The sequence below is a fragment of the Gasterosteus aculeatus genome, chromosome 13, assembly GCF_964276395.1.
Source record: "Gasterosteus aculeatus chromosome 13, fGasAcu3.hap1.1, whole genome shotgun sequence".
NCBI classification, from domain to species: Eukaryota; Metazoa; Chordata; class Actinopteri; order Perciformes; family Gasterosteidae; genus Gasterosteus; species Gasterosteus aculeatus.
This window is the reverse complement of record NC_135701.1, coordinates 21,487,982-21,513,566: the sequence shown is the minus strand read 5'-3', so window position 1 is coordinate 21,513,566 and position 25,585 is coordinate 21,487,982. Positions and strand designations below refer to the sequence as shown.

Here is a 25,585-nt window from a genome sequence, read left to right as displayed (position 1 = left end):
TTCCAGTGGTGTGGAGAGTAAAATCAAAAGGAAATACATCGTAGTTTTATATAAAGCACTTTGCCTTCAAGCGTCAATAAGTCAAATAAAGACGAGGAGCAATTTAATCAGAAAGAGTGCAATGGAAAGTTAGTATCCATTGCTACATATATATATATATATATATATATATATAAAATAAATAGAAACCAATGCCAGTTACGTGTTTTTGTTTCAGATGTCCACCCAAACCGTTTCATACATCACATTATTATAATTTTTTTGAGCTGCTGCGAAGTTTCTACCTTCATCCTGAAGAAGGTGATGCTGGTGAGAAGATCCACGGTTGACTTGAGGTCATGGAGGCGGGGCTTGCTGCTGGCTGGGAAGTTGTTCTGTAGACACACACACACACACACACGCACACAAACACGCACACACTTGTTAAACAAGTCAGCTAAGCATTTGGACTAAGACATTTTTTCTTAGGATTTATTTCCTGTTTCAATCATGGTTGTTCTTTTTAGTTCAGCATTTTAGTCGTCAGCATTTTAATTTATTGCACAACCGTTTTCAGGCAAACAGTTTCAAAATTAACCCCGACACAAACTACACAAACCCCCCCTGTGACGCCCAGAATAGACTGAAGAGACAGGAAATCAAACGACATCTGAGCAGCGGAGAGGGAAGCGTTTTTAACCGAGGACATGTCCGGCAGGGACTGAAGGACGTCTTCGGACTCACTCTGTACATGGAGAGGTCGATACGCAGCGAGTTGTGCAGCTGGTCCAGCAGCTTCACAAAGCGATCCCTCTGTGGGAACGAGAGAAGACAAAGAGCAGAGAGAACCTTCAGCCGAGAGGACAAAAGGACTCAAATACTACAGGGAAATACGGCGAAACAGAGACACAATCATTCCGCATATGAAAACCTTTCAGCTACGCGAGAATCCAGAACCACAACTCTTGTCTCTTTTATATTTTAGTTAGGGTTAGTTGTTAGCTGCCTTATTGAGCCAAACAGGACCGTGCTCCCACTGGCTGCTAACAAATAACAGCTGACGGCTAACGGCTAATGGCTAACAGCTAGCAGCTAACATCAACTGGCCAACTGGCTCTCCTTCAGATTTTAGCAGGTATTTGTGTCCGAAAATGTCACCACGGAATGCAGTTTAAGTTGTATTGGTGGCATTTCTGAAACTGATATAAACTAAAGCTTCATACCTGCAGAACATAACCAACGATAAAGGGACAGTAAATATTATTAATAATAGTTATTGCCACCTACAAAGTGGCCAGTTAGACAACCAAATACACAAATGCTCATGTTAAATATGGTGAGTGAAGCAGATTCTTAATACAACACTTAAATCTACAATCCGAGTGAGAGGACACAACAAAGTCCAGTGAATTTTGTATCTATGTTTTTGACGATGATTCGATAGCTGGTACGGTAATATTTATAAATGTTGACAAAAGCAGCAAAAATAGAGCCGGCTGATGCTTCGCCTCGCCAACTTAAGTTAAAAGTAGCCCTCTTGGCCAGAACGGAACCCAATCTGGCATCACCGGTACACCACTAATCCACTTATTGAGAGTCGATGGCGCCAAGAAACACGGCGACGAAGCAGTGAGGACGGGCAAGCAACAAATACAAAAATTGATTGTTTTAATGAATCGTTTTCACACAAATGATCTATGAAGATGCTGGAATACGAATGCTAATAAAGGTATTAAAATCATAGCAATGCTTTGCTCTGTTTCCTTTGTAAAAGTAGGGAGTCGTGGCTGCGAAGCACAACAATTAGTTTGTGCAATGTTACCATACTGGAAGGTTTCCCCTTAGTCTTTAGTCTTCGGATGAAAGGCTGAAAGATGGCCGACATCGAGAGGCGTAAACGACCAATAAACCCGATGGCCGGAACCATTGAACGGACTCTTTTGGCTCCGGGGGGGTTTGTGTCTCTCGTGTTCCCCGTGTGGCGGCCGAAGCAAAGCAGGGAGATGAGTTTGGTTCCACATGAGAGGAAAGAGGAAGCAGATGGAGGGAGAACTCCCCAAACACTCCCTTCCCCTGCTTGTGCCAAAGCGCCCGGTAATATTTTACCTTATTTACTGACGATACCTCTGAATAATGTTCAAGTTGTGCTGAACATTATTCTGAAGTGAAGATTAAATTCTCTGTTTCAGTTTGTGGTAAACCTTGTTGTCATGGCAATTAGTACATTGAATTATTAAGCGCAACACACAGACACACACACACAAAAAAGCAATGAAGTTAAAAAGTGAAGGAGGAAGCTCGTATGTGTTCTGTATGTTTAGAGTGAGATTTATTGTGATTTGTGAATGACAAATCAACGATATTAACGAAGTTGATGAGCCATGTTCCCTTGTTCACGAGAGGTGTGACGCCGGTCCACGATCCTGGAGTCTACGACGCGTCACGATCAATGATCCACACACGATGAGTCGTGCATTAATTACCCCCGTTAGCGCGGTTCTCTTTAAACAAACCAGGACGGACAAGTCTGCTGAAAACACCAATGAATAACAACTCAATTTCGCAAACGAGGTAAATGAAGGGATTAATCTACCCGGCGGGAAACCACTACATGTCTCATTAACGGACACTATGCGGCGTTTAGTGAGGCTGAGGACTCAGTAGCCCGGGCTTCATCCCCGTAATGTGGGCGAATCACAAAATATCTCTGGTTCCACGACGCAGGTGAATTTTAGTCAATCATTTTGTTAGACTGCGTTCCGGCAAAATCTTCTATAACGCGGCTCTTTGGTCCAAAACTCCAAAAAGGAGGACGAATGCTTAAATTATGCCAGCTGTAAACCAGAAACTACACCTTCTTTTAGGTAAAATTACATTTTTTTCACATGTGGTCTGACGGCTTTCACTCAGTAAAGAAGGCCTTTTTCTTTTGTGGCTCTGCTTTTGTTTGAGCTCCGTCCTGTAAGATCTTCATCGGGCTTCCAGAGAGCAGCATTTATCTTTTTAAATCGGTGACAGACTAAGAGCCCTTTGTGTAATCTCCCATAATCAATAAGAGAGCATTTTCTTCCGGGTAAAAGCGGTTTGAAGGTAAATGTGGAATTCACTAGAAACAGGACGAGCACCTCAAACGCACGTCTGTATTTTAACAAATGAACCTGTAATAGTGGTGCAATATGCTGCATCTTTAATTCAAATATATAATTGATAGAAAAATCCAATAAAAAGCCACAAGCAGAGAGAAACACAACCGCAGTTTACGATCCGTCCTGCAGGATTAGACCTCGGCTACAAACCGGCAGTGTAACTTAAGATTGTTTAACTTTATACAATTGCGTGAAGAAGTGTTTGCCCCGTCCTGATATCTTATTTTTGTTTGTCACACTTAAATGTTTCACATCATGAAACAAATTTAAATATTAGACAAAGATAACACAAGTAAACACAACATTTTAAATTTTAAACACAGTTTTTAAATGAAGGTTTTTATTATTAAGAGGGGAAAAAAAATCCAAACCTACACGGCCCTGAGTGAAAAAGTGAGGCCCCCTAAACCCAAATAACTGGTTGGGCCTCAGCAGCAACAACTGCAGTCAAGCGTCTGCGATAACTGGCAATGAGTCTTTTACAGCTGTGGAGCTGAACTTTGCAGAATTGTAGTAATTCAGCCACATTGGGGGGCTTTGGAGCCTGTTTAAGGTCCTGAAGCAGCAAAACAGGCCCAGACCGTCGCACCACCACCACCATATTTTACTGTTGGTACGATGTTCCTTTTCTGAAATGCCGTGTTGCTTTTACGCCACATAATGGTGTGTCCCAAAAAGAGTATTTTCACAAAGGTCTTGGGGATCATCAAGATGTTTTCTGGCAAAACTGAGACGAGCCTTGGTGTTCTTTTGGCTCAGCAGTGGTTTTCGTCTTGGAACTCTGCCATTTTTGCCCAGAGTCATGAACCATAAGTGAGGCCTGCAGTTCTTTGGATGGTCTTCTGGGGTCTTTGGTGACCTCTTGGATGAGTCGTCGCTGCGCTTTTGGGGTAATTTTGGCCGGCCGGCCGCTCCTGGGAAGGTTCACCACTGTTCCATTTGTGGATAATGGCTCTCACCGTGGTCGCCAGAGTCCCAAAGCTTTAGAAATGCCTTTGTAACCTTTTACAGACTGATAGACCTCAATGACTTTCTCATTTGTTCCTGAATTTTTTTGGGCCGCAGCGTGATGTCTCGCTTTTGAGGGTCTTTTGGTCTACTTCACTTTGTCAGGCAGGTCCAATTTAAGTGATTTCTTGATTGAAAACGTCTGTGGCTGGAGAAATTCAACTCAGCTTTCCAAAGATGTGATAAACCGGCTTAAATCACTTTTTCACACTCGCCATGTTTGGATTTTTTTCTCCCCTTAATAATAAAACCCTTCATTTAAAAACATGCATTTTGTGTTTACTTGTGTTATCTTTGTCTAATATTTAAATTTGTTTGATGAGCTAAAACATTTAAGTGTGACAAACATGCAAAAAAATAAGAAATCAACTGTATGCTTGCAGAACATTAGAACAGTTTTAGAGTGAAAATCGTTGGATCCGGTGCGATCAAGTCAAGCGAGAGGCGACTTCCTGTTTTCATGCACAAAACAGCGGTAACTTATTGTGAAAAGCCGCAGCATGCGTGTAGTGCAGAAATGGACGCCAGGGGAGCGCTCGCATCCCCATTTGACCCCGGACGCGTCTCGCTGTCTTATCCGACCCGTCACTCACCCCGAAGTTGGAGGCTGCAAATCTGGCCGGAGCGGAGACGTTGGTGGAGGCGGTCGGGTGGGCGTAGAAGGCGTTGATGTTGGCCAGCAGGGTGCTCATCACCGCCGGCACCCCCGACAGCATGTACTTAGAGGACAGGCAGGAGAAATGGCTGTTTGGGGAGGGGGAGAAGAGAAGGGAAGGTCAGCAGGAGGAAGATGAATTCAGTGAAAGCGGTGGATCAACAGCGCGCACAGCGCCGTGGTTATCGGCCACAGAGCTCCTCCTCGAGCGCTTTGAGCTTTTAACAGAAGCAACCAGACTTTTGATCAGGATCAAAGCGATTAACTTGACAACAGGAAAGGCGCCCTGGTTGTTTTAAGCGTGACGGCACCACGCGGCCCACCGGGGGGGGGGGGGGGGGGGGGGGGGCGGTGGTTAAACGCCCGCCGTCGATTCAAAATGGAGCCGGATTGAGGAGCTGAGCGGCTAATCGCTCGCTTCTAATGGCTTCAGAAAACACATTTTGGTGAAACGTTTGTGTTCTCTAAGCTTCGTAAAGAAAGGCCATTGTAACCATGGCAACTTGTGTAAATTGTGTTTTTTCTCAACAAGGGCGGGCTTAGTAGGATGCAGCGCTACAGAGGACGGGACTCCACATTGATGGATTTGATTGATGGATGGATTGTTTATTTTTTATTTTATGAGGATGAAAAATAATTTGATTTTTATTAAAACAATTATGGAGATCGAAAATAACGTTTCAAAAATGTTTTTCTACTGCTGCACCACAATTATTGTGTATTATTCTTAAATAATTTATTTTGTTTGTATCATGTTAAAATCCTTTCCAGACATGTGCAAGACATGAACATACAATGCTTTGAGTAGTGGTAGTATTAGTAGTGGCAGTACTAGTAGTATTTCAAAAAGGAAAATCCTGAAGTATACATTTACTCGTTCACGCATTGCCTCACTGTTAAAACTAAAGAAAAATATAATGAATATTTGTGTTCTCATTAAAAAAAAGAAATGTATTTGCCACGTGATGGGATCCACAAAAGCAGACCCTCATACGGAGGAACCAAAGTGCCTCTAACGGCTCTGTTTCCATTCGCCCGTGTTATTGGATCATTTCCTCTGGGACACAACTTTAATTCTGCTCACAACTTCCCTGAATGCTTCCCCCCCCTGATTGTGTTCCTAGATGAGGCTCTTGAATCACACACCACCGACGCAAAGACCCCGTCTGTCTCATTGGGGTCAAATTACAACATTATTAATGTAATTAAACCATGTGTATAAATACGTGTGTGTGTGTGTGTGTCTCCCTCCCCCTGCCGACCATGATCCAATCTGGATGTGATGAACTAATATGCATGTTGTTTATAGACACACACTCATTTCCAGTGTTTCCTTTTTGGATTAACCCCGTGGGGGGGGGGAGGAGGCGGAGCTTACGTCATGGCCTGGTAGATGGACTCGATGCCGTAGCGCATGGCGAACTCGTCCACAATGTCCTGCTTCACCTCGTCGTAGTAAACCTTCCAGGCGTCGTCTCCGTGAGCCGCCGGGATCTTCACCACGCCGCCCCCCTCCACGTCCGTCGAGAAGTGGAACATGTTCTATGGGGGGTCATCACGAGCAGAATAAACACGCTCAGCAGTCAGGAGCAGTTTGTTGAATTAAAAAAAGGATGTGAATTAGTTGGGAGAAAAGTCCTCAGGGTCACAATGAGGAAGCTTTATTCTGTGTTGATCGTGTCGTGAGCTGGAGGAGCTTCTGGTGAACCTGCATGATGTCATCTGGTTTTCAGACCCAGTGGCACAGATGACGAGATTTAGGATTACTGATGGAAGCGCATAGCGGACTAAACTGGTTCAGGTTCAGGAATCAGGATCCTGAGCAATTTGACTTGGCGGTTAAAGTACGACAACAAGACAGACGATTTTAATTGAGGTTTTTCACCCTTTCATGTCATTTTCAATTGTTGATCCTCTTGCATATCGCTGGTTGGACAAAATATGATATTCGAACAAGTTCCCGTCAACATGTTTCACTTGGTTTGAACTATTTATAGACTAAACGATAGGGAAAGTATTTCAGTTCGATGCTGTTGTGACTTCCTGTTGCCCGGTTTTGTTCTCTATAGAGAACTCACAATGGACTCCAGGGTGCACGTGTGTGTGTAATAGTTCCCCAGAACCGTCTTTAATCATCTTATTGCTGACGTTAAATGTGTGTGTGTGTGTGTGTGTGTGTGTGTGTGTGTGTCACCTCGTGAAGGCAGGTGTACTGCACGTGGTAGGGGGCCACCTTCTCCTCCCCCTCGATCTCCACACTGATCTGAAGACGAATGGCACCAGACACCGCCGACTTGTCTGTTCTCTTTTCTGCAAGTGGACACACACACACACACACACACACACACACACACACACAGCGCTCAGAGTTGAACCTCAGATGAACCTCAGATCTACGACATCTAAAGCAGGAAGCACTCCGGCTGCTGAGCTAATGAGCAAATCCACACGCACACACACACACACACACACACACACCAATCACACACACACACACACACACACCAATGACACACCACGCGCCCCGGCTCTGAGCACTCACCCAGGTTGTACCACACGTCCATCTCCCCGCTGAGGGTCCGGACCTCGATGATGCTCTGTCCCAGGAAGTCGTCGGACTCCCGCTTCAGCCGCTGCTTCACTCGCGACTTGATGTCGTCGTCTTCGTCCCAGACGCGCAGCTTGATGCGGTCCGACGAGTTGTGGCACTCGCTGGCGTTAAAGTCATCGGAATGATTACGCCACATCGTACACTTTAATCATGCTGTGTGTCATACGTACATGTTGTTTATGCCTTCAGCTACTTTAAAAAGTTCTATCATCTTGTCACTATAAATACGGTAAGGAAACATCTACTCCTGCAGGACTACTGAGGTCTGATTTTAGGACCATCAGGACCTTCAAGGTTGATGGAGGCTTGAAGTCGCTGCGTACCTTTACTGGTGTCTAATAGGACTCCATGTTCCAATAAATATGATGAGAAGGACTGGTCTTCAGGAGGCCTTCTCCCACCATGGAAGAACCTTTACTCTCAGGTCTACCAGCTATGACTTTGCTTCACAACCAGGAAGAAAACTCACAAGCTGAACTTCTCCTCCCAGACCGGGTTGAGGTTTCCGTAGATGGTCTTCGTCCTCTTCTTGGTCTTCCCCACTTGGATGGTGACGTACGGGTCGCTGGAGCCCGTCCGGTCCTTGGCCTGGAGACCCTGCGCACTGACGACTGCAAACACACACACACACACACACACACACACACAGGTGAACAAATTGCGTAACAACGCAACACAACACCTACTCGCTGCCAACCGCACTCCCGTCCCGTTCACGCACAAGGCATCGCCCACGCAGTTATGCAAAGCCTCGTAACGCCGGTGACTCACAGGCCGACATTTCTCACCACATGACTCCAACAACGGTTGGAGCAGGTGTTCCAGGAGGCCTCCTGAACATGGAGCTGACCTCACCACAGAGAACGCGAGTGGAACGGATGAGCCGACAGGCAGATTTGAATCATTTCGGGTTGAATGTCTGTCAAAAGAGCAACAAGTGACTCAAACAGCCTCAACGCGGCAAGTGTGCGTTGCCTCCCATTGGATCGAAAGGGAAAGAAAAATGTTCCTGAGGGTCCCGAATGAAATCAACGCGCTCTTCAAAGAGTTGTCTGCAGAGCGTCTGCTGTCAGTCCTCCATCAAGTTCAAATCACAGCTCGGCTTCGTTACGAAACGGAGTTTGAGTTTGAGTTGAAAGTCGGCCTGCATGCGTTTCAGATGGGGACGTGACTGATTTATGTAAATGGTGGAGGAAAATAGGAAAAACTAAGCAAATTTAATAATTTCAAACAACGCTCGTAGCTGATTTTTGGAGGCCTGTCGTGGAAAGTTTGTCAAGACTTTTCTCCAGAAAGCTAGAAGGCAAAAACAGAAACGATGTGAACTATAATATGTGGGTTTTTTCTCATGAATCATCGCACAAGGGTTCCTTTTGAAGGGGTTACAAGCAAACATTGGAGATGAGCCCACTTCACAAATCCACCACACCGATGTAATAAAATAACGCTAAAGTGGAATCGTAAAGCAGTTTAATAAATGACAAAACAAACGCCTCTTTAACGGAAGCCCCCCCCCCCCCCCAGAACCCTCTCATCCCCCGGTGATCGGGGAGACAAGGTGTGATGGCTGCCATGGCAACACTTGCTGCCACTATGTGGCGGGATGTGTGTGGTTGCTCCGGCAACCGGGGCTGAGATGTTTGGCGAAGGGGAGGTGTCTGTTCGGATTAGTTACGCTCGCAGATGAACTGGTTCGCCGAGAGGAAGAGGAACCTTCGCGGACGTGGAGCACTTGGTTCAGAAGCAGCTCACACATTCTCACACGCCGCTTCCTTCAGCGCTCTGGAGTGCGGCGGAGTTTAAACCATAGAAGAGCTCGCTGGGTCTGTCATTCCATGGCTCTCAGTTTTACTGAGAAAACGCTCACACAGCAATTAGCTGAATAATAATTTACTCCATAAGTACTTTGCAAGCACTAGATGAGCTGTACTCATTTATCAGTACTTTATACTAATGTAGAATTACTGCCTCCGCCGACCAGATCACATTCATCTGCGTCCAAAACGTCACCACCGATTGGACATTTATGTGAAGTCGTCGCAATCAGCACAAGCAATTTTTCATTGTGGGGTTAAAAGCTCTTTTCGGGAGGTCGAAGTGACCTCCGACCTCTGTAATTGTTATCAGCTCATCTTTGAGTCCGGCTGGACGATGAACTAAACGCGCTGCAGCCGGTTTGCATCGGCTGATGCCGAGAAGGAAGGAAGTGAAGGACTGTGTCTCACTGTTCAGCAGTTTTGTCAGTCTTACTCATAAATGCATCTTTTTTTTACTGCCTTCGATGGTTCAATTTATTTAAATAAAAGATGATTGGGAGTGAAGAGAGAAACAGTACTCCGAGTACACAACGTTGCGTAGACTAATGAGGCAAATGTGGGTTTTTTCCAGCCATATAAATAAATAGAGAGACAGTGTAAAGACACATGTTGCAAAGCTCCTGTCGTCTAAGACGTGTTTAACCCGGTCCTCAGTGCTGGACGTACCGTTGATGGCGATCTTGGCCGACCACTTGGAGGTGCCGTCCAGGACGCTCTGCTTGACGGTCTTCATGTGCTGCACGTGGATCACCCGGGGGGCGTTGAACACCTTCCGGATCTCCTCGAAGATCTCCGGCTTGTTCCTCTCGCGGATCTTCATCCTGTCCTTCATGGCCATGATGATGTGCTGCGTGCGGTCCTCCGCTCCCGTCTTGGAGCTCTTCTCGGCGGCTCCTGGAGGCGACAAGGAGGGAAGCGGACGAGAAGTGACGCCGGCATCTTTAGTAAATGACGGACGCCACACGAGGTGCTGCTTCTCCTTCTCCCAGTTCAATAACTCCGCTCACTCTGCAGGCAGTCGGCGTTCAGCAGCTCTTGGCACTTCTCGTGCACTTTGACCCCGCACTCGGCGCAGCGCATGCCCTGCCGGGCGATGCCCCACAGGAGCCCCTCGCACTCGTGGCAGTAGGTGGGCGTGGTGGCGGTCCACACCTCGAAGTTGTGCGGCGTGGTGCAGGAGATGGGGTAGATCAGCGACTGCAGCGTCTTCTTGTACACGTGGTTTTTCTGTCGGGTCAAAAGAGAGACGGGAGGGATGGAGGAGACGGGAGGGATGGAGGAGACGGGGGACGGACGTAAACAGGGGACACGGCTTCGACAAGAGAAAACGTTCATCTGTTGTTGGTTTCAGTGAATCTAACAGCGGTGACTTTCATCGATCAATCGTTTGGCCTCCTGACTTTATTTTCCTCTTTTGTGCTTTTACCGCTGATTGATTGTCTGTCACGGTGAAGCATCTGGTGTTTTAAAAAACAAAACCCTTTAAGATAATGAGATTTCCACTTTGGCTCCGTTGTTACTGCCAGCGTTATTGTGATTAAAAAGCTGGATGAACGACATGAAGACATTTTATCTGCTCAGTGTCAGAATGTTTCTGTATAAATGCTCCTGTCATCGGTCAGCATAACATAACTATGGTATAACGGTACACATTGTGCATCCATGTTTATATTAGTAATGTCAACATTCATGAGAAGACATTTTCCTCAAAACATGATGAATTTAGTTTACTGGAATTGTACAGCGACGTCATTAAGGTGCTTTCATGTTAAACTCTTAAATGAGTCAGCTGCTGCTCCACTCTACTTTAAACACACAACAATTAATGTTACGGCCGATATCACGGCGTCGCCATGACGACGAGACACACTGCGCTGCGAAAGGTTGACAACAACAATAATAAACAAACAGAGCCGTCACCTTGAGAACAGAAAAACCTGAAGATCGCCGACAAACAGATTAACAGCATAAAGACAGCAGGAGGACAGTGTGTGTGTGTGTGTGTGTGTGTGTATGTGTGTGTGTGTGTGTGTGTGCAAATACAAGTGACAGTTTGAGTGGGTCCCCATGAGGTAACAGCCACAAAACAGTATAATCAAAACAACAACAGATATATATGATGGATGGATATGATGATAGATATGTATATAAATATAAATATATAAATATATATATATATATATATATATTTATACATATATATATATATATATTTATATATATACAGGTATATATATTTATATATATATATAATTTTTATATATATATATATATATATATATATATATATATATGTATTTATGTACATATATATATATATATGAATGTGTGTGTGGCCGCTCACGAGCTCCTCGTCCTTCAGCGAGGTCCGTGTGGACAGCGTGTGGGCGAGTCCGGCCTTCCTCGTCTGTATCATGGACTGGAAACGAGAGAGAGAGAAACACCAGAAGATCAAGCACACCAGCAGGGTCAAAGATAACAAAAAAGAAAAAATCTGCGCCGTTAAATAATTCACGGGATCGATTCTGTGTGTGATGTCGGCAGCACGTTTGTTCTTCTTGTCCGTTTGAACACGTCGCCTTTATTCCCACAGGTTGGTGCTTCTACGTCTGAGAGGAGCTTCACCCCTTCTGACGTCACTCTGAAGCTTTACTTCAACAGACGCATGAACGTGCGCTAAATGTGTGGAGTTCAACGTTCAGAGCATTAATAAAGCGACTCGCAATCGATGGCTGCCATGTTTTGTCCTGCGTTTTGCACAATATATTCCCTCAAATAGTGTCGTTGTTCTATAACGTCTGTGGATCTGAGGGGAGAAATGTGGCCAGCAGGAAGTTTTGGACAGCATCTAACGGCCCTTCGTCATCTCCAGCATAAACAAAATACTTCAATCCTCCAATTTCATTGAGTGATTCACCGGAGAGACGTCCTTAAAATAGAAGCACAGTTTTTGATTTATCTGAAAGAGGCTCTGCAGTCGCTCGTCTTTAAGTTAGACTGATTGATTCATCAGCTCTGCACATTGTTCAGCTAAAAGGAGCCTGCTGCTGCTCCACTGGCTGCTTCCACTTCCCGCAAGTTAAAAGAGTTCCAGTGTTCAGTGGGAGATCATATACGCACTGATATCTGTTGGATTTCACTCTTTCCCAAAGAAAAGCGGCCAACGAGAGCCAAGATGCAGCTGTCAATCACCACGCTGATCGAACTGCGATTATAATTATGTGAAATGTTATGTTCCGGTTTTTGCTTTTTCTCGCCTCAAATGTGTTGCTGCTGTAACAATGAATTGAAATGTGACGTTTGCTTCGGGGTCCATATTGCCCTTACAAATGCAGACTTTAAATACAATGAAGCAGGGTTGGGCTGAGGGGGGCAAACGTGGTGCCCTGATGCGATGAGTTCTGAAGCGGCTGAAATCTGAAAGTCTAAATCTGACATTCGCAGCAGCAGGAGAAAATAGAATCAGGGCTCTAAACTCACACGCTGGCCACAAAAGTGCTGACTAACCTTGTGTGTAACCATGACAACGTGTTAAAAATAGGGGCACGCTGAGGAAACATACAGCGCTTTGACTTTAATCAAAACCCAATATGTTCAGAGGTGCTCCAACCTTCACGGCAGATACGTTTCCTTCCAGTAATGTGCGGCCTTTTGATCCCTTCAATGTAATAAAGGGCATAATAATGAGTAACGGAGCGCCCACGTCACATCAGAGGACAAGGATCTCTTTAGTCAGACCCGTCGAGGGTCTCACATCTCAGCGCCTGAGGGTTCTCTTAACCTCTCAGACCAGCAGATGAACCTTCAGCACACAATTTACCCCCACGTCTGCCTGTTTGGGGACGAAGGTCGCGTTCAAAAGTGGAGCTCTTGATTCCAGCAAGACGTTGATTAAAAGGACTTGTTGCTAAGGCACCAATCAAGGAAAGCGTTGATCTGCTGAAAGCATTCGCCAAAATATGAAGTGATTTCTGTTAAATAGAACAATGAGACGGGAAGGAGTGTGCGTGTGCGCTTTCACAGACTCCACAAAGGAGCCCAACAACACATCGGTACAACGCAGCAGCCGAACTCCCCCCTTTGCTTTTACTCACCATAGCCTGAGGACCAGCGAGGTGCAAGGAGAGAGAACAAACAGAAAGAAAAGGTTAGAGACAAACAAACACATTATTGTGCACATGGTACATTTACGTGGCCGGCGAGTAAACATTGGTAAAGGATCGAATGAGCAGGGGACAACGTGTCAGCTGCTTAGCGAGACCTTTCGCAGGTGGAGGGAGGTCAGTGAGGGACGTCTGGGACGCACAAAGTCTCAGACAGAAAGAAAGACTAACAGGGTGCATTGAGGCAACGTGCATTTTGTCCCTAGTGAATGAATACATCAAAGATAAAGTCATTGTGGATGAATGCTGATGATGTTTGTTGACATATTTTAGATTCTTTTTTTCTTTTCTTTTTATGATGGAACTTAACGCTATTATTTGCAAAGATAAAATAACGGTAATTATCACAAACACTGCAAAAACATCTCCATGTTATTTTAACTCTCCTGTTTTCTTCAACTTGCTGAATCTGTCGGATTTGTGTGTCGATGAAAGGCATTCATGGGAATTCTAAATGTATTATGCATAAAGAATGCATGATCAATTCCCCGATAACACCATAGAATATAAAACCCCTCATTAAATCAGAAACAACTTTTCATATCACTTCATATGATATAATATATATACCTTCGATATATGCTTTTATTACTTGGTGTTTATTCAACAACACACTTGCTCCCATTAACTCTTTTTTTAATCAGGTAAAGTGTGGTTCATGGCGTCAGGAGGCAGACATCGCGTGACGTGGACTCACCAATTCACTAACGAGAGGAATGGGTCTCCTCTTGCGGAGGTCTGGCATGCTGTCGATGCCAAACGGCGTGTTACCCCTGCACGCACACGCACACACACACACACACACACACAGATACCAATATGCAAGGATTCATATTTAAATAAAGGAAACACACAGACAGTTGACACCAAAGAGCGTCCGCTCACCCCGGCTTGGCCCATGGGTGCTTGCTGGGGTCCCCACCCTGATCTCGGCTCTGAAATAGATGGTCAAAGGTCACGCATTTAGCCATTCTGAGGCTTTATTTGTTTCATGACACTGTAGCATGCAAAGGCACAAGAGCAAGTAACACAAAATAAAAATGAGGAGAGAAGGGACTGGGTCGGGTTGGTTGAGTTTCAGCTGTGCATGCCAAACAGAGCCTTTCAATGAATCCTATAGCCCCCCGTCCCTCTATGCGCATCATAAATCTGGTTTCACCTTGTAAAGTAAACACCCAACAAACATGCCCGCAGTAAATGAACATGGAATACTGAGTTTCTCTTCCCAGCAGCGTTGCTTTTCTTTTTCTTACAGCTAGTAAAGAAAATACCGGGTGGCTGCAAGAAAACAGGCTGATATGTCGGCCCGACAGACTGGACTCCAGTATTATTTCTCATCAACATTTATCCTAATCAATACTGAACCTATTCCTGGATGTCATTTGTTGATATTCATGACAGGAACAACACATGTTCTGAATAGGTCTCGGATGCCTGGAGGCCGACATCTTGTAAAACATAAAGCTATTCCCTTTCCCAGAAACTGACAGAAATTAATGTGAACACCCACAAAAAAGGATTTAAATTGAAATCGAGAGAGGCACTGACATGAGAAAATGACATAAACAACTTCCTTTAGGTTGTCATGTTAATACTTAGAAAGAAAGAGAAACCACAAAACAGATAACCTGATCTCCTCCTTGATTTCCATCTGTAAAACAGCGTAAGAGACAAGAGCAAGCAGACAGAAAAGAATCAGTCATGGACCAGTTTGACTCAAAATAACAACACACACCCTGTAATATTTATTTTGTTGTGAACGGTGAAAGAGTCAGGGGTAAAAGAGGTCATAAATGTTTCATTAACATGTATAATTTATCAGGAAAATGATTCCTAATATTTCCCTCCTCGTTGCTCCTTAATGTCGGGCTTGCTTTCCAAAGAGATAATTGATGGTTTCTAATTCAGCAAATGGCTTCTGCTGGAGCGGAGAGGAGAGAGGGACTCGTGAGTGGCATGTGAAACATTACTCTCAGGGGGGATTAAAAATGATCCTATCAGACCGTTGCAGTTAAAACCTGCGGGACCATCAAGTATTCTTATTCATAACCGCTGGGTGAACGAACCCAAAGAGCAAACCGGTGGTTATCCTCCTATCAATGTTCACACAGACCAGAGAGCGACACTTCAAAGAGTTTCACACACAGCGAGATTCTCGGGGGAGGGCGGGGGGGGTGGGGGGGGGGTGTCTCGGGAGGGTACAGATACGTTGGTCTTTAGTGATTGTTTAAAGAGGGAGTCAGTGGGTGAAGAGTCAACGTCTGACTAAAGATGGAAACAAGTGCAAAATGCTTCCTGATATCAGGTAAGTTTAAAGCAAAGAAATTGGGAATGAGAAAAACAAAGAAGGATGTACTGTAATTGTGTCTAATATAATACTTATTTAATAAAATTCAAAAAGACAAAATGGACGTAATCAAAACACAAGATGATTCCAACGTACGGTCCAACAATGACTACCTGGTTCAAAGTCATCCTGAGAGAAGCTGCACATTGTCATACTGGTGAGGTTGCGTCGGGACTCCCTCTTCTCCCGCAGAATCTGCTGGAAGGTCCTCAGGCACTTTAGCCTGCGTTCATCCATCTGACTTATGTCCAAGGGGGGCTCTGCTGCATCGCCTACGAACCCTGTAGCAGGTTGTCGTGTCAGCTCCACCTCCGTTTCTCCCTGCTCCTCCAGCTCTGCAGGTTCATCAACTGACAGGGAGACTGACAGGGATTCTGTGGTGATGCATTGAGAAATCTGGGCCTTAACGGTCCGATCTGCAGGAACACTCGCGGGACATTCTGCAGGTTGTTCTGTAAGGCCATAAGGTGGAGGCAGTGCTGTAGTGCTACTGGAAAATGGGTCAGGGCAGACTGAAGGTTCTTCTGGGAATGGGGGGATCTTGTCTGAACATGGAGGGTGTTGGCAGGTGTATGTAGACTGCGATGTAAGGCCGTTGTTGGCTTCTTCAAGCGTAGGCTCCCTGGAGAAAAGTTCGGATGTGTCTAGAGTATTGTGTCTGCGTAACTCCCGTACAGCCCTACCACTGTCACCAAGGTTGCCTTCCAGGATTTGGTCGCATGTTTGTTCAAATTGTGCCTCATAGCATAGAGGTTTTGAATGCAAATCAGCTGTGGGCACGTCAGACTGCATTGATATTTCAACCTCTGCTTCCTCTCCAGGATTCTGGGACGCAGGTACTTCAATTTTGCACAATGCACCGCGTAAGGCAGAGCTAAAATCAAGTACAGCTCGGCCGATGCGCTTGACATTGAAACCACCAGCTTGGACATCGGCACTGACGGAGCGAGGAAGTCGATTGTCTGAGCTTTGCCTGGTGGCTCTAGTCTCTTGGACGAATGGTCTATCCACATCAGCTAGAGTGGTACGTAAGGATTCCTCAGTCCATGTGACTGCTGAAGATTCTTCGTAGGCAAAGTAAGGTTCCTGATAACTATCGACATGGCAGTTGGTGGTGTAGGTCAGGTCGTTTGGTTTCCCATAATCAAATTCCTTTGCTGCTCCATCATGCCCATCATTTGAATGGTAACCAGTACTTTGAGGGTAAGACAAATCAGCAGAATATTCATATGCCAGAGCAGGCTTTTCAAGGTTGGTATCTATTGGAATATTACTCCCAGACTTGGCTTGAGGCCTTCTTCTACGTGGCTGCCAGTCCTCCCTGCTAGAAGTGCTGGCAGGTGAGTTGTAATGTTTTCTAGAGCGAAGAGAGAGATGCTCCGAGCTTCCTGTGGAACACTGCCCTGAAGTACCATAACCTCCTCCACCTCTGTAGTGCTCCCAGCTCCCAGCTCCTTCACAGCAGAGAGGGCTCTCACTTCCATGCTCCTCCAGACTCCTGCCCCTGCGGTAGGTAGTTTCCCTATGCCTGGCAGACTCCCCGGAAGCACTGTGTGGTTGTCCAGCATTGGTCCAATGTTCCTCCCTATCATCAGCATTTTGCTGCTTCCTTCCATGACTCAATGATGGTCCCTCTAGGTCTGACTCACTATGACCAGATGACAAGGAGCTGGTGCTTGGGTAGTCTTGGTCATCCTGCCTTTCGCAGTAGCCAAATCTGAGTTTTCTTGCTATCGCACCTACTGGGATATCCGAACTCTGGTCAGAGATATCCTCTGCTTCCTCCAGTTCCTGATGATCTACTGATTCAACAACTGGGGACACAGTAGACTCCTCTGCCCCTAAATCAGCACGGATGCCATGACGCTCATTGCAGACTTGGGGGAGAAGAGTTGAGGAAGACTTTGGCACTGTGCTCCCTAAACTGCCATAAGCACTAGCGGGCCTTCTACGGGAGGATGATCCATCTTTGGACCCCGCTCCCGACCAAGTATCTGCGTGGGCATCTGAACCCGCCTTGTTGCTAGAGCGAATGCCCTCAATCTCCAGCAACACGGCATCTACACAAGATGACACTTCCTCAACTGACCCCCGAACCGAGGTCAGATAATCCCGAAGGTCTGAGATTTCCTCCTGTATCTTGTTGATCCCCCTCAGCTCTTTAAGAATGTGCTCAATGACATCGCTCGACTCCTCCTCTTTTTCTTCGTCCTCTTCCAGCAGTGTACCCGGCAGAGCTCTGTTGAAGTTGTAGTCCAGACAGTCACCGGCAGAAAAGGGTCTCTTTGGCCGAACACGGGGTGAAGCAAAATCCGTCCCAGCTGCTCCTGCAAATTTAGCACCATTCATGTCTGGCCCAGTTGGATTGTGGTGGGGGGCCGGTTGCATCTGCTCAGGAGCTGCTGGAATGTCCCCCTCGAAGGAAATTCTTTTCAAATTTGCTGGGTATCTGCCGCTTTTATGCTGCAAGGTGCATGGTAATCTTATACATCCCTCTCTGTTCAGCTCCACCTCTCCGACACACGGCGGCCCCGGTGCTTCTCCATGTCCTTTACCGTTTGGCACCTTTGGAGAGCAGGATTCAGCCCTGGACCTGACCTTTGGGGATCTGCTTCTGTGCTCTTTTTCGCCCTCTTGTGTTTCCCTCTCTTCCTCATCCTCAATACCTGCATAATACGGCTGGGAGTCTGGGACATGGTGGTCTGAAGACCCTTGCAAGAGGCGATGTATTTTACCACGGATGACCAGTGCTACCCTGGGGTTAGGAGCCCTCTTCTTGGGGGAATGGACCTTAGCCTTTACGACTCCTTTGGGGGCAACACCTGCTCCATGTTGACCATTGAAGCGATTCCTGGAGAACATGTTCTCAAGAGAGCAGACTGTAATCATCTAGTTTCCCACATTGTCGTTTGGTGTCAAAATCAAAATCAAAATCCTCTCTGTGTCATAGTTCATTAATTAAGCCTCTGGGAAGTGGATAGTGTCCACCCACTCAGTGTCAGTGGTCCGTGACTAAAAAGGAGAGACAAAGATAAAATACTTCTTACACAGTGACATAGAAGTCAATTGAAAATCGCAATAACCAAGGAGACATGTGAGGAATCATTCACATTTTATGGCGATACACCTTTTTGCCATAACCTGACACAGTAATGTCCGATTAAAATTCGGAATAAAATGTTTACAAGGAGAAACACTGGAGCGTGTAGTAGTTAAGTAACTTCAGCAATCATTCATGTCATTTACACAAAAATGAGTAAGTTCTGTCAACACATTTCCTCTCATTGCCCAGAACTGACCGGCCACAAGAGTTCAATCTGAATTGAATTCCCCGCCGTTCCTTTATTAAACTGCTAGGTGGGATTTTGTGTTGATTGATAAACCTGAATTTGCCAGGCGGGCATCTTGAGGTCCACCAGGAAATGGAGATTACGTCATAGAGATGGAATTATAAAATGATGATACAGAAACTGCCCACCGTTAAACTCTTTGAAACGCTACATAAGAAGAATAGAAGAAGAAGAAGAAGAAGAAGAAGAAGAAGCTGCAAACAGATTAAATTCATCGACATTTGGACAGGTCTGTTCTGACACCAGAATGTCATAACTAAATGCAGACGCACTTTCAGTCACGTGCCAAAAACAATCTCAATCTGTTTGAGAGAAAATCCGTTCCAGAGGAAGGATGAACAGCGATGTCCGGTGGGTTTGTAGATAGAAAGGACTTTGACCAGAGATCGTATTTGACTTATCGATCGGTTTCACACCACGTGAATCAGATGTGACGGCGTGAACAGTTTCACTGCGATTGGGATGGGGGGAGGAGGGGGGGGTATCAGTATCAGTGCATTACTGGCCACTCCCACTCCCAATAATTCAATAATAAACATAACTTTTAATGAAAATCACTCGTAGCACATGCTGCTCTTTGCCTCCCCTCTTGATTGATATACCTGTGTAGGTGGGCTCAATCAGTGAAAAATGGAGACTTATTACATCGGGATTGAACACTTGTTCTACACAACATTCTAACACCGACAAAGTTGTTGATTGAATGCTTCACAATGGAATAACATGTACATTGTGTAACTGGATGGACACCCTCCGGGATGTTAGCTGAATAACACTTCTCCATATTAGGGCTTAAACTTTAATTTGTACTATTAGTTAATTGTGCTATTAAATAAATTACACTATTTGAGTGCATTACAATTTAATAAAAGGCCATTGCGACAGCCCAAAACTAAATATATTATTTATCAATCAGCAGATGGAATGAATGAAAATAGTGTTATAATTAACATGTATGGTCCCTCTCATTTTCCTTTTCCTCGATTTAGTTCTTGTAAAACTGCTTTCAGTCTTCTGTCCTCACATTGTTTTTGACTCCACCATCCAGCGAAGCGCTTGAGCTCTACGTGACCTTTGAGTGGCCACAGAGGAACGGCCGCTCCGATCCCAGGTATTGATTTCCTAGACACTGACATGTACCTTTTACTGCTGGATTACTTAGAACAGGTCTTTGTTAAAGCTTCATTACAGTCGATCTAGGACAAACAATCTCATGTGTAACAAGAGGAAGGATTATATATTTAATTTAAGGAGATTAAAGAGGATTTTGGGAGCTTAACTGCAGATACTCAGTGTTAGTTGTGAAGGAGGGTTTGTAAATGAAATCAATCCCACGTTGAGGGCTGAACAACCTCCTCATTAAGAGCTACAGCGAGGAGGAAACATTTACACTAAAGCACACACGAGAGCGCACAACGTTGTCGTTTACAATTCTCCATGAATGGATAAAAGCATTTTTCTAATCTTCATCTTACAAAGCGGCCTGACACGCTATTATCTGCCAAAGTGGTTATTTCTCACACGCACACGCACACACAAAGAAAATTAATTGGCACACTTCCAAGGCTTAGATGGGCACGAAACTGCCGGTTTGAAAGAAAAGTCAAAAGGTACGAACCCGGAGTCAGAATCCCAAGAAGCATTTTGTTTGAGCGTATACTTGTGAGGCATGACTCGTCTTTTAAAGATAAAAAAGGTAAAAACACACAATTTGTCTGTTTAAATGAGTTCACTTTCTAATTCTGGCTTAAATGTGGCAGAATTGGAGCTCCATTAGCTTCCAACTGCACTGGAAACATTGTGCTCTAATTGCATCTTTATTCCTTTCTTGGTTTCCTCTGCATAGCAACAGCACTGGAGGCTCATGGGTACTGGAGTTTTGAGGAAGCCACACCAAGTCTTCAGGACTAGAAGAGGAAGGGGGGAAGCTCCGGGCCGGTCCGCGGGTTCCTCGAGGCCTTTATCAATGTGACGATTGTTTCTTTGTGCAACACATTCAGGATGAAAGCACTTTAAATAAAAACCTGATATTCAGAAGACAGGACAAGAGACACTGTAGCTCCTCTATATCCGTGTCTTCCTCCCTATCCTGCTTCTGCATTACATTATTTGTATTATTTATGGCTTATTTTTGGCAGTCACTTCACATTGGACGCGACCCAAAGGAGAAAACCCACTGGAGCCAAAAGGGGAAGTTTACAGAGTGTCCTGCGTCACAATGACAAGAATCACTTTGGAGATTTACCTCGTCCTCTCTGCTGAATAACGCCGCGTCACGCACTCGTCTCAGCGACTCAAGAGACGACTCGTTTGAATCCAACGTTACACTGGTCAAGTACTTCATCCCCAGAGGGGAGAAGGTCCGTACACGTACTCACAAGATGTCACTAAATCCAACGCGCCATCAATGGGGCACTTTTCTCAGACGGAATAAAACTAAGAGTGTCTCCAGGGAAAGAGAATCGTTACCTCACTGTGACTTCCAAGAGTCTACGGTTGCATGCAGTAAATTATGGCATTAAAATGATATGATGAGGGAAAGTTTTGAACGATTTGGCTTCAAAAGAGCAGAATAGAGCAGAATCGAGTAGAGCAGAATAAAGTAGAATAGAATAGAGCAGAATAAAGTAGAATAGAGTAGAGCAGAATAGAATAGAGCAGAATAAAGTAGAATAGAGTAGAGCAGAATAGAATAGAGCATAATAAAGTAGAATAGAGTAGATCAGAATAGAGCAGAATAGAATAGAGCAGAATAAAGTAGAATAGAGTAGATCAGAATAGAGCAGAATAGAATAGAGCAGAATAAAGTAGAATAGAGTAGAGCAGAATAGAATAGAGCAGAATAAAGTAGAATAGAGTAGAGCAGAATAAAGTAGAATAGAGTAGAGCAGAATAGAATATAGCATAATAAAGTAGAATAGAGTAGATCAGAATAGAGCAGAATAGAATAGAGCAGAATAAAGTAGAATAGAGTAGATCAGAATAGAGCAGAATAGAATAGAGCAGAATAAAGTAGAATAGAGTAGAGCAGAATAGAGCAGAATAGAATAGAGCAGAATAAAGTAGAATAGAATAGAGCAGAATAGACCAGAATAGAGAAGAAGAGAGCAGAAAATTGGGGCCATTTCCCATTGGAGGATTAGAATGACGTTCACAAACAACTAAACAGTAAAAGGTTTGTGATTGCTTGAGTTTCGTCATTTGTGCCATTACAAGCAGACTGGGGCAGATGATCTTCAGTCACAGCTGGATATTAGAATGGTGTAATTGTTTTTTCTTCCTCATGTGCATCTGCATTTGTTAGTGCAAAACAAAAGCGGCGCGGAGCAGATCCTTCCGTTCTTACTTTCCAAAATAAAAGCCCTTGACATGAAATATTCTAATTACTTTGCATTTCTGCAGCATCAATTTGAAGATTGATGACTTTCAGCAGAAGACGAATGTCGTGCTCCTCACACTATCGACAACACACATTTTCACACATCACAATGCTGTGAAAAGGCAACCACATTTTTAATAAACCGCCTGAAACTCTCCACAAAAGATTTGGCCCAAATTTCTCCGCAAGACTCCACAACCCAGCGGCGCGACACGTTCTGCAGAACATACAATCACACGTCACGCGCAACCACAACACGGTCACCACAAACACTCCCACCTGGAATCGAGCTCCATCTGTTTATTCAGTGTGATGGAATCTTTTCTCCCACAGTATTTCCTCACCCGTCGTACAGTCGTACTTCGAGTCTGCGTTCGTGCGTCTCTCACCTGCATCGACACGTTCAAGTCTCAGCGTGGCTTCCAGGAGCCACACGAGTGTCGCAGTCGATTCGTCTTCCCGACGATACGCTCCTCAAATCGTCGTGCCGGGAACACGCCCGGAGCTCATCGCCTCCCCCCCCCCCCCCCCCCCCCCGCGAAGCCTTCTGACGAATGACTTTCTCCCCGACCGGTCCGAGGGCCCAGTAAAAGCTCCTCGCCCCCCGTCTCCTTTCTCTAAAAGCTGCAGGGCCATTGATCAACGTCCTCAACGGTCTCCGGTAACCAGATCGGCCATTCCGCCAGACCATCGATCAGACGGCACCGCCGGGGGGCCAACGGCACGTTTCCACCATACAACCAACCTGCACCTGACAGACGGACTGAGCTTCCACATGAAGGTCTTTACACGCGCTCATTGTTGACCTATGAAAGAGTGCAATTCAAAAAAAAAGGGTCCCAACTAAAAGTGGCTTCTCACATCCTGCAACCTGTTGACAACGAAGAAGAGATTTTGACGGAACAATGTGGTTGCTCTTCAGCTACGTTTGGTCTTGATGAGGAGATGAGAAGCAGCATTTGAGGCTTTTTAGGGTCGTACGAGGAGTTCTGAGGAGTCGCCCGAGGAATGTAATTACTAATAACGTAATATTTCACAATAAATGGCCAAGTTCGTTTATTCCGGGGGATCGTCTCAGTGCCTAGACAGCGGCCCACTAACGCTAATGCGATATCATATCATCAAAGATATCGTCAAAACGGAGTAAAGTTCAAAGTAAAAATAGTTAGAATAGTAGAATTAGCACTTCTTAGATGAAATTTCTTACAGAAAAATGAATACGTATTTCATATAAACGTTAATGGTCAAACAGCAGCAACATGAATTCAGCCGCTCATGCACAAAGGACCCACACACACAATGGAAGCTTGTGTTCATCTCCGTGCAACAAATGAAGTCGCATTCGGAGGAGAGATCGTGCGTAATGAGTGTGCTGTTCTGTTTGGGACAAAGAGGACCCGACAGACAATAAATAATAAATGCCGCTGTTAGGAAGGAGAGACAGCTGGAAGGAAGACCGAGACATTCGGAAAGGGGCGAAGCCGAGAAGAAAAGTGTGATCACAGCTGATGGCGAGAGCCACAATGACAGGGGTCATTTTAGAAAGCAAATAAGTGGGACGGGGACAGACGGCAGAAAGGGACAAAATAAGGATGATGATGTCGCTCTGCTTGTCTCTGGAGAAGCTCCATCCAAAGATCACTCATATATATATGTATATATATGAAGAAGAGACTCTCAAAGACAACTCCCCAACATAAAATCCCACTCCCCGATGCCTCCTGAGACCTCAAACGGTACTCGTGTCTCCTGTAGAGAAGCTACGGCGATGAAACAGTTTGCCTCCTGCAGGTCCTCTCAGATCTTAGACATGACTTACGGAGCGCTTCAATGCTTCCACACTTCATCGTGCAGTGAGGGGCCCACCTGCCTCGGCCTTGACTTTGTCTCAATGCATTCTGGTCTCGGCCTTGACTTGGTCTGGGTTTTGGGTGCTTTTAACAAAAGCATTTTATGCATTTTAAGGCATTTTTTATCGAGGTGCTTTCGCTCGTCTCAAGGAGATCGTTTCTCACACCGAAGGACCAAAGGAGATTGTAGCGTTTTGTCCATTATCTTAATCAAAACACCCGGAGAACGTGCACGATTACTCCCACTGAGTGGGATCCAGCTAGAACACACATGTGTGCACCGTTACACCCCCCCGAAGGGCTGAGTCACAGCTGAGTGGGACACCGGCCCTGCTGTCACATTCATTAGCCGGAATCTCCCGCGCACTCTAATTGATTTATCATCACCACTCCACCTCCGTCCAAATCCATCAGTCATTTCTCAAACAGACATTAACGCGCGCGCACACACGTTTGCTGTCACACACACACACACACCTTCGGTGCATCGTGTGCCGACCCTCCTTTCCATTACAGCTCTCATGAAAATTTGGTTTGCAGCACAAACAGATCTCTAAACAGGGCAGAGTGATTGCACTCGAAGGCCCCGACGGGCTCCCGAGTGAAGCGGTGGGAGCAGCCGGGGGGGGGGAACGGCGGCCGACATGCAGACGGGGAGGACCGGGGGGGGGGGGGACAGGGGCGCTTGTTGGGAGGCGGAAGGTGCAATCACTTTCCCCCGAGCTAATCGAATGAGCCGTTGCTGCCGCGTCCCCTCCTCCCCGTTTCCAGCAGTGGGTGGTCGGCTGGCCGCCTGCCACCGGTAACCCGATGGGAATGACAAAATGCCTCCTGAGGCTAATTCACTTAGCTTCCTCTCAGCCATTTCGAGGGACGCCAAACGAGAAAAGGAGGAAAAAAAAAAAACTCTGTTCCGAAAACAGAAAGCTTCTTGCAATCAGCCGGCTGAGAAGAAGAAGCGCCGGTTTGTGCTGCTGCTCCACACAACTTCCCAGGAACTGACGACCCGAAAACTCAACATAGTGACTTCCAATTAAGTTGTTGTTGTGTACAGCAACTTAATTGCTTAATTACTTAATTGCAACCGCAATAACCCTCCCATAAGAGAGCGTCTTCATCTACGAGCTGCCCTGTGGTCCTCTGAACGAGGGCAGCCATCCAGCCTTCTTCTTATCCTTCATGTCTACGCGTTGGGGTTTGGCTTTGCCCTTTTTTTTGCTTTCTGTGTTATGAACAACCAGCTGGTGAATCTACCGCCTCACCGGGCCTTTACGTTACCA

The 25,585-nt window shown here is 45.5% G+C and overlaps 2 protein-coding genes across 20 annotated transcripts in view; both read right to left on the bottom strand.

The window, feature by feature from the left end:
• The window catches only part of LOC120830185 (protein unc-13 homolog B-like), a 31,741-nt gene extending 20,086 nt beyond the window's left edge, over window positions 1-11,655 (bottom strand). For 6 of the 17 annotated variants that reach the window (XM_078086304.1, XM_078086305.1, XM_078086306.1 and 3 more), the window contains exons 1-9: window positions 10,224-11,352; window positions 9,883-10,110; window positions 7,869-8,010; window positions 7,331-7,500; window positions 6,983-7,098; window positions 6,167-6,330; window positions 4,727-4,877; window positions 724-792; window positions 285-374 (exon numbers count right to left, since the gene is read on the bottom strand). In XM_078086304.1, the coding sequence (XP_077942430.1) occupies window positions 285-374; window positions 724-792; window positions 4,727-4,877; window positions 6,167-6,330; window positions 6,983-7,098; window positions 7,331-7,500; window positions 7,869-8,010; window positions 9,883-10,110; window positions 10,224-10,551 (1,458 nt within the window). In that variant the 5' untranslated portion in view covers window positions 10,552-11,352. Of the gene's footprint in view, window positions 1-284; window positions 375-723; window positions 793-4,726; window positions 4,878-6,166; window positions 6,331-6,982; window positions 7,099-7,330; window positions 7,501-7,868; window positions 8,011-9,882; window positions 10,111-10,223; window positions 11,354-11,560 lie in introns of those variants that run through there. The other 11 variants (XM_078086296.1, XM_078086298.1, XM_078086301.1 and 8 more) reach the window with 6 other exon arrangements.
• A 126-nt stretch (window positions 11,656-11,781) lies between these two features.
• The window catches only part of LOC120830140 (protein unc-13 homolog B-like), a 61,923-nt gene continuing 48,119 nt past the window's right edge, over window positions 11,782-25,585 (bottom strand). For 2 of the 3 annotated variants that reach the window (XM_078086317.1, XM_078086316.1), the window contains 2 exons: window positions 14,265-14,314; window positions 11,782-14,152 (listed from right to left, as the gene is read on the bottom strand). In XM_078086317.1, the coding sequence (XP_077942443.1) occupies window positions 14,044-14,152; window positions 14,265-14,314 (159 nt within the window). In that variant the 3' untranslated portion in view covers window positions 11,782-14,043. Of the gene's footprint in view, window positions 14,153-14,264; window positions 14,315-15,007; window positions 15,031-15,839; window positions 18,739-25,585 lie in introns of all 3 variants that reach the window. The other variant, XM_078086315.1, reaches the window with a different exon arrangement.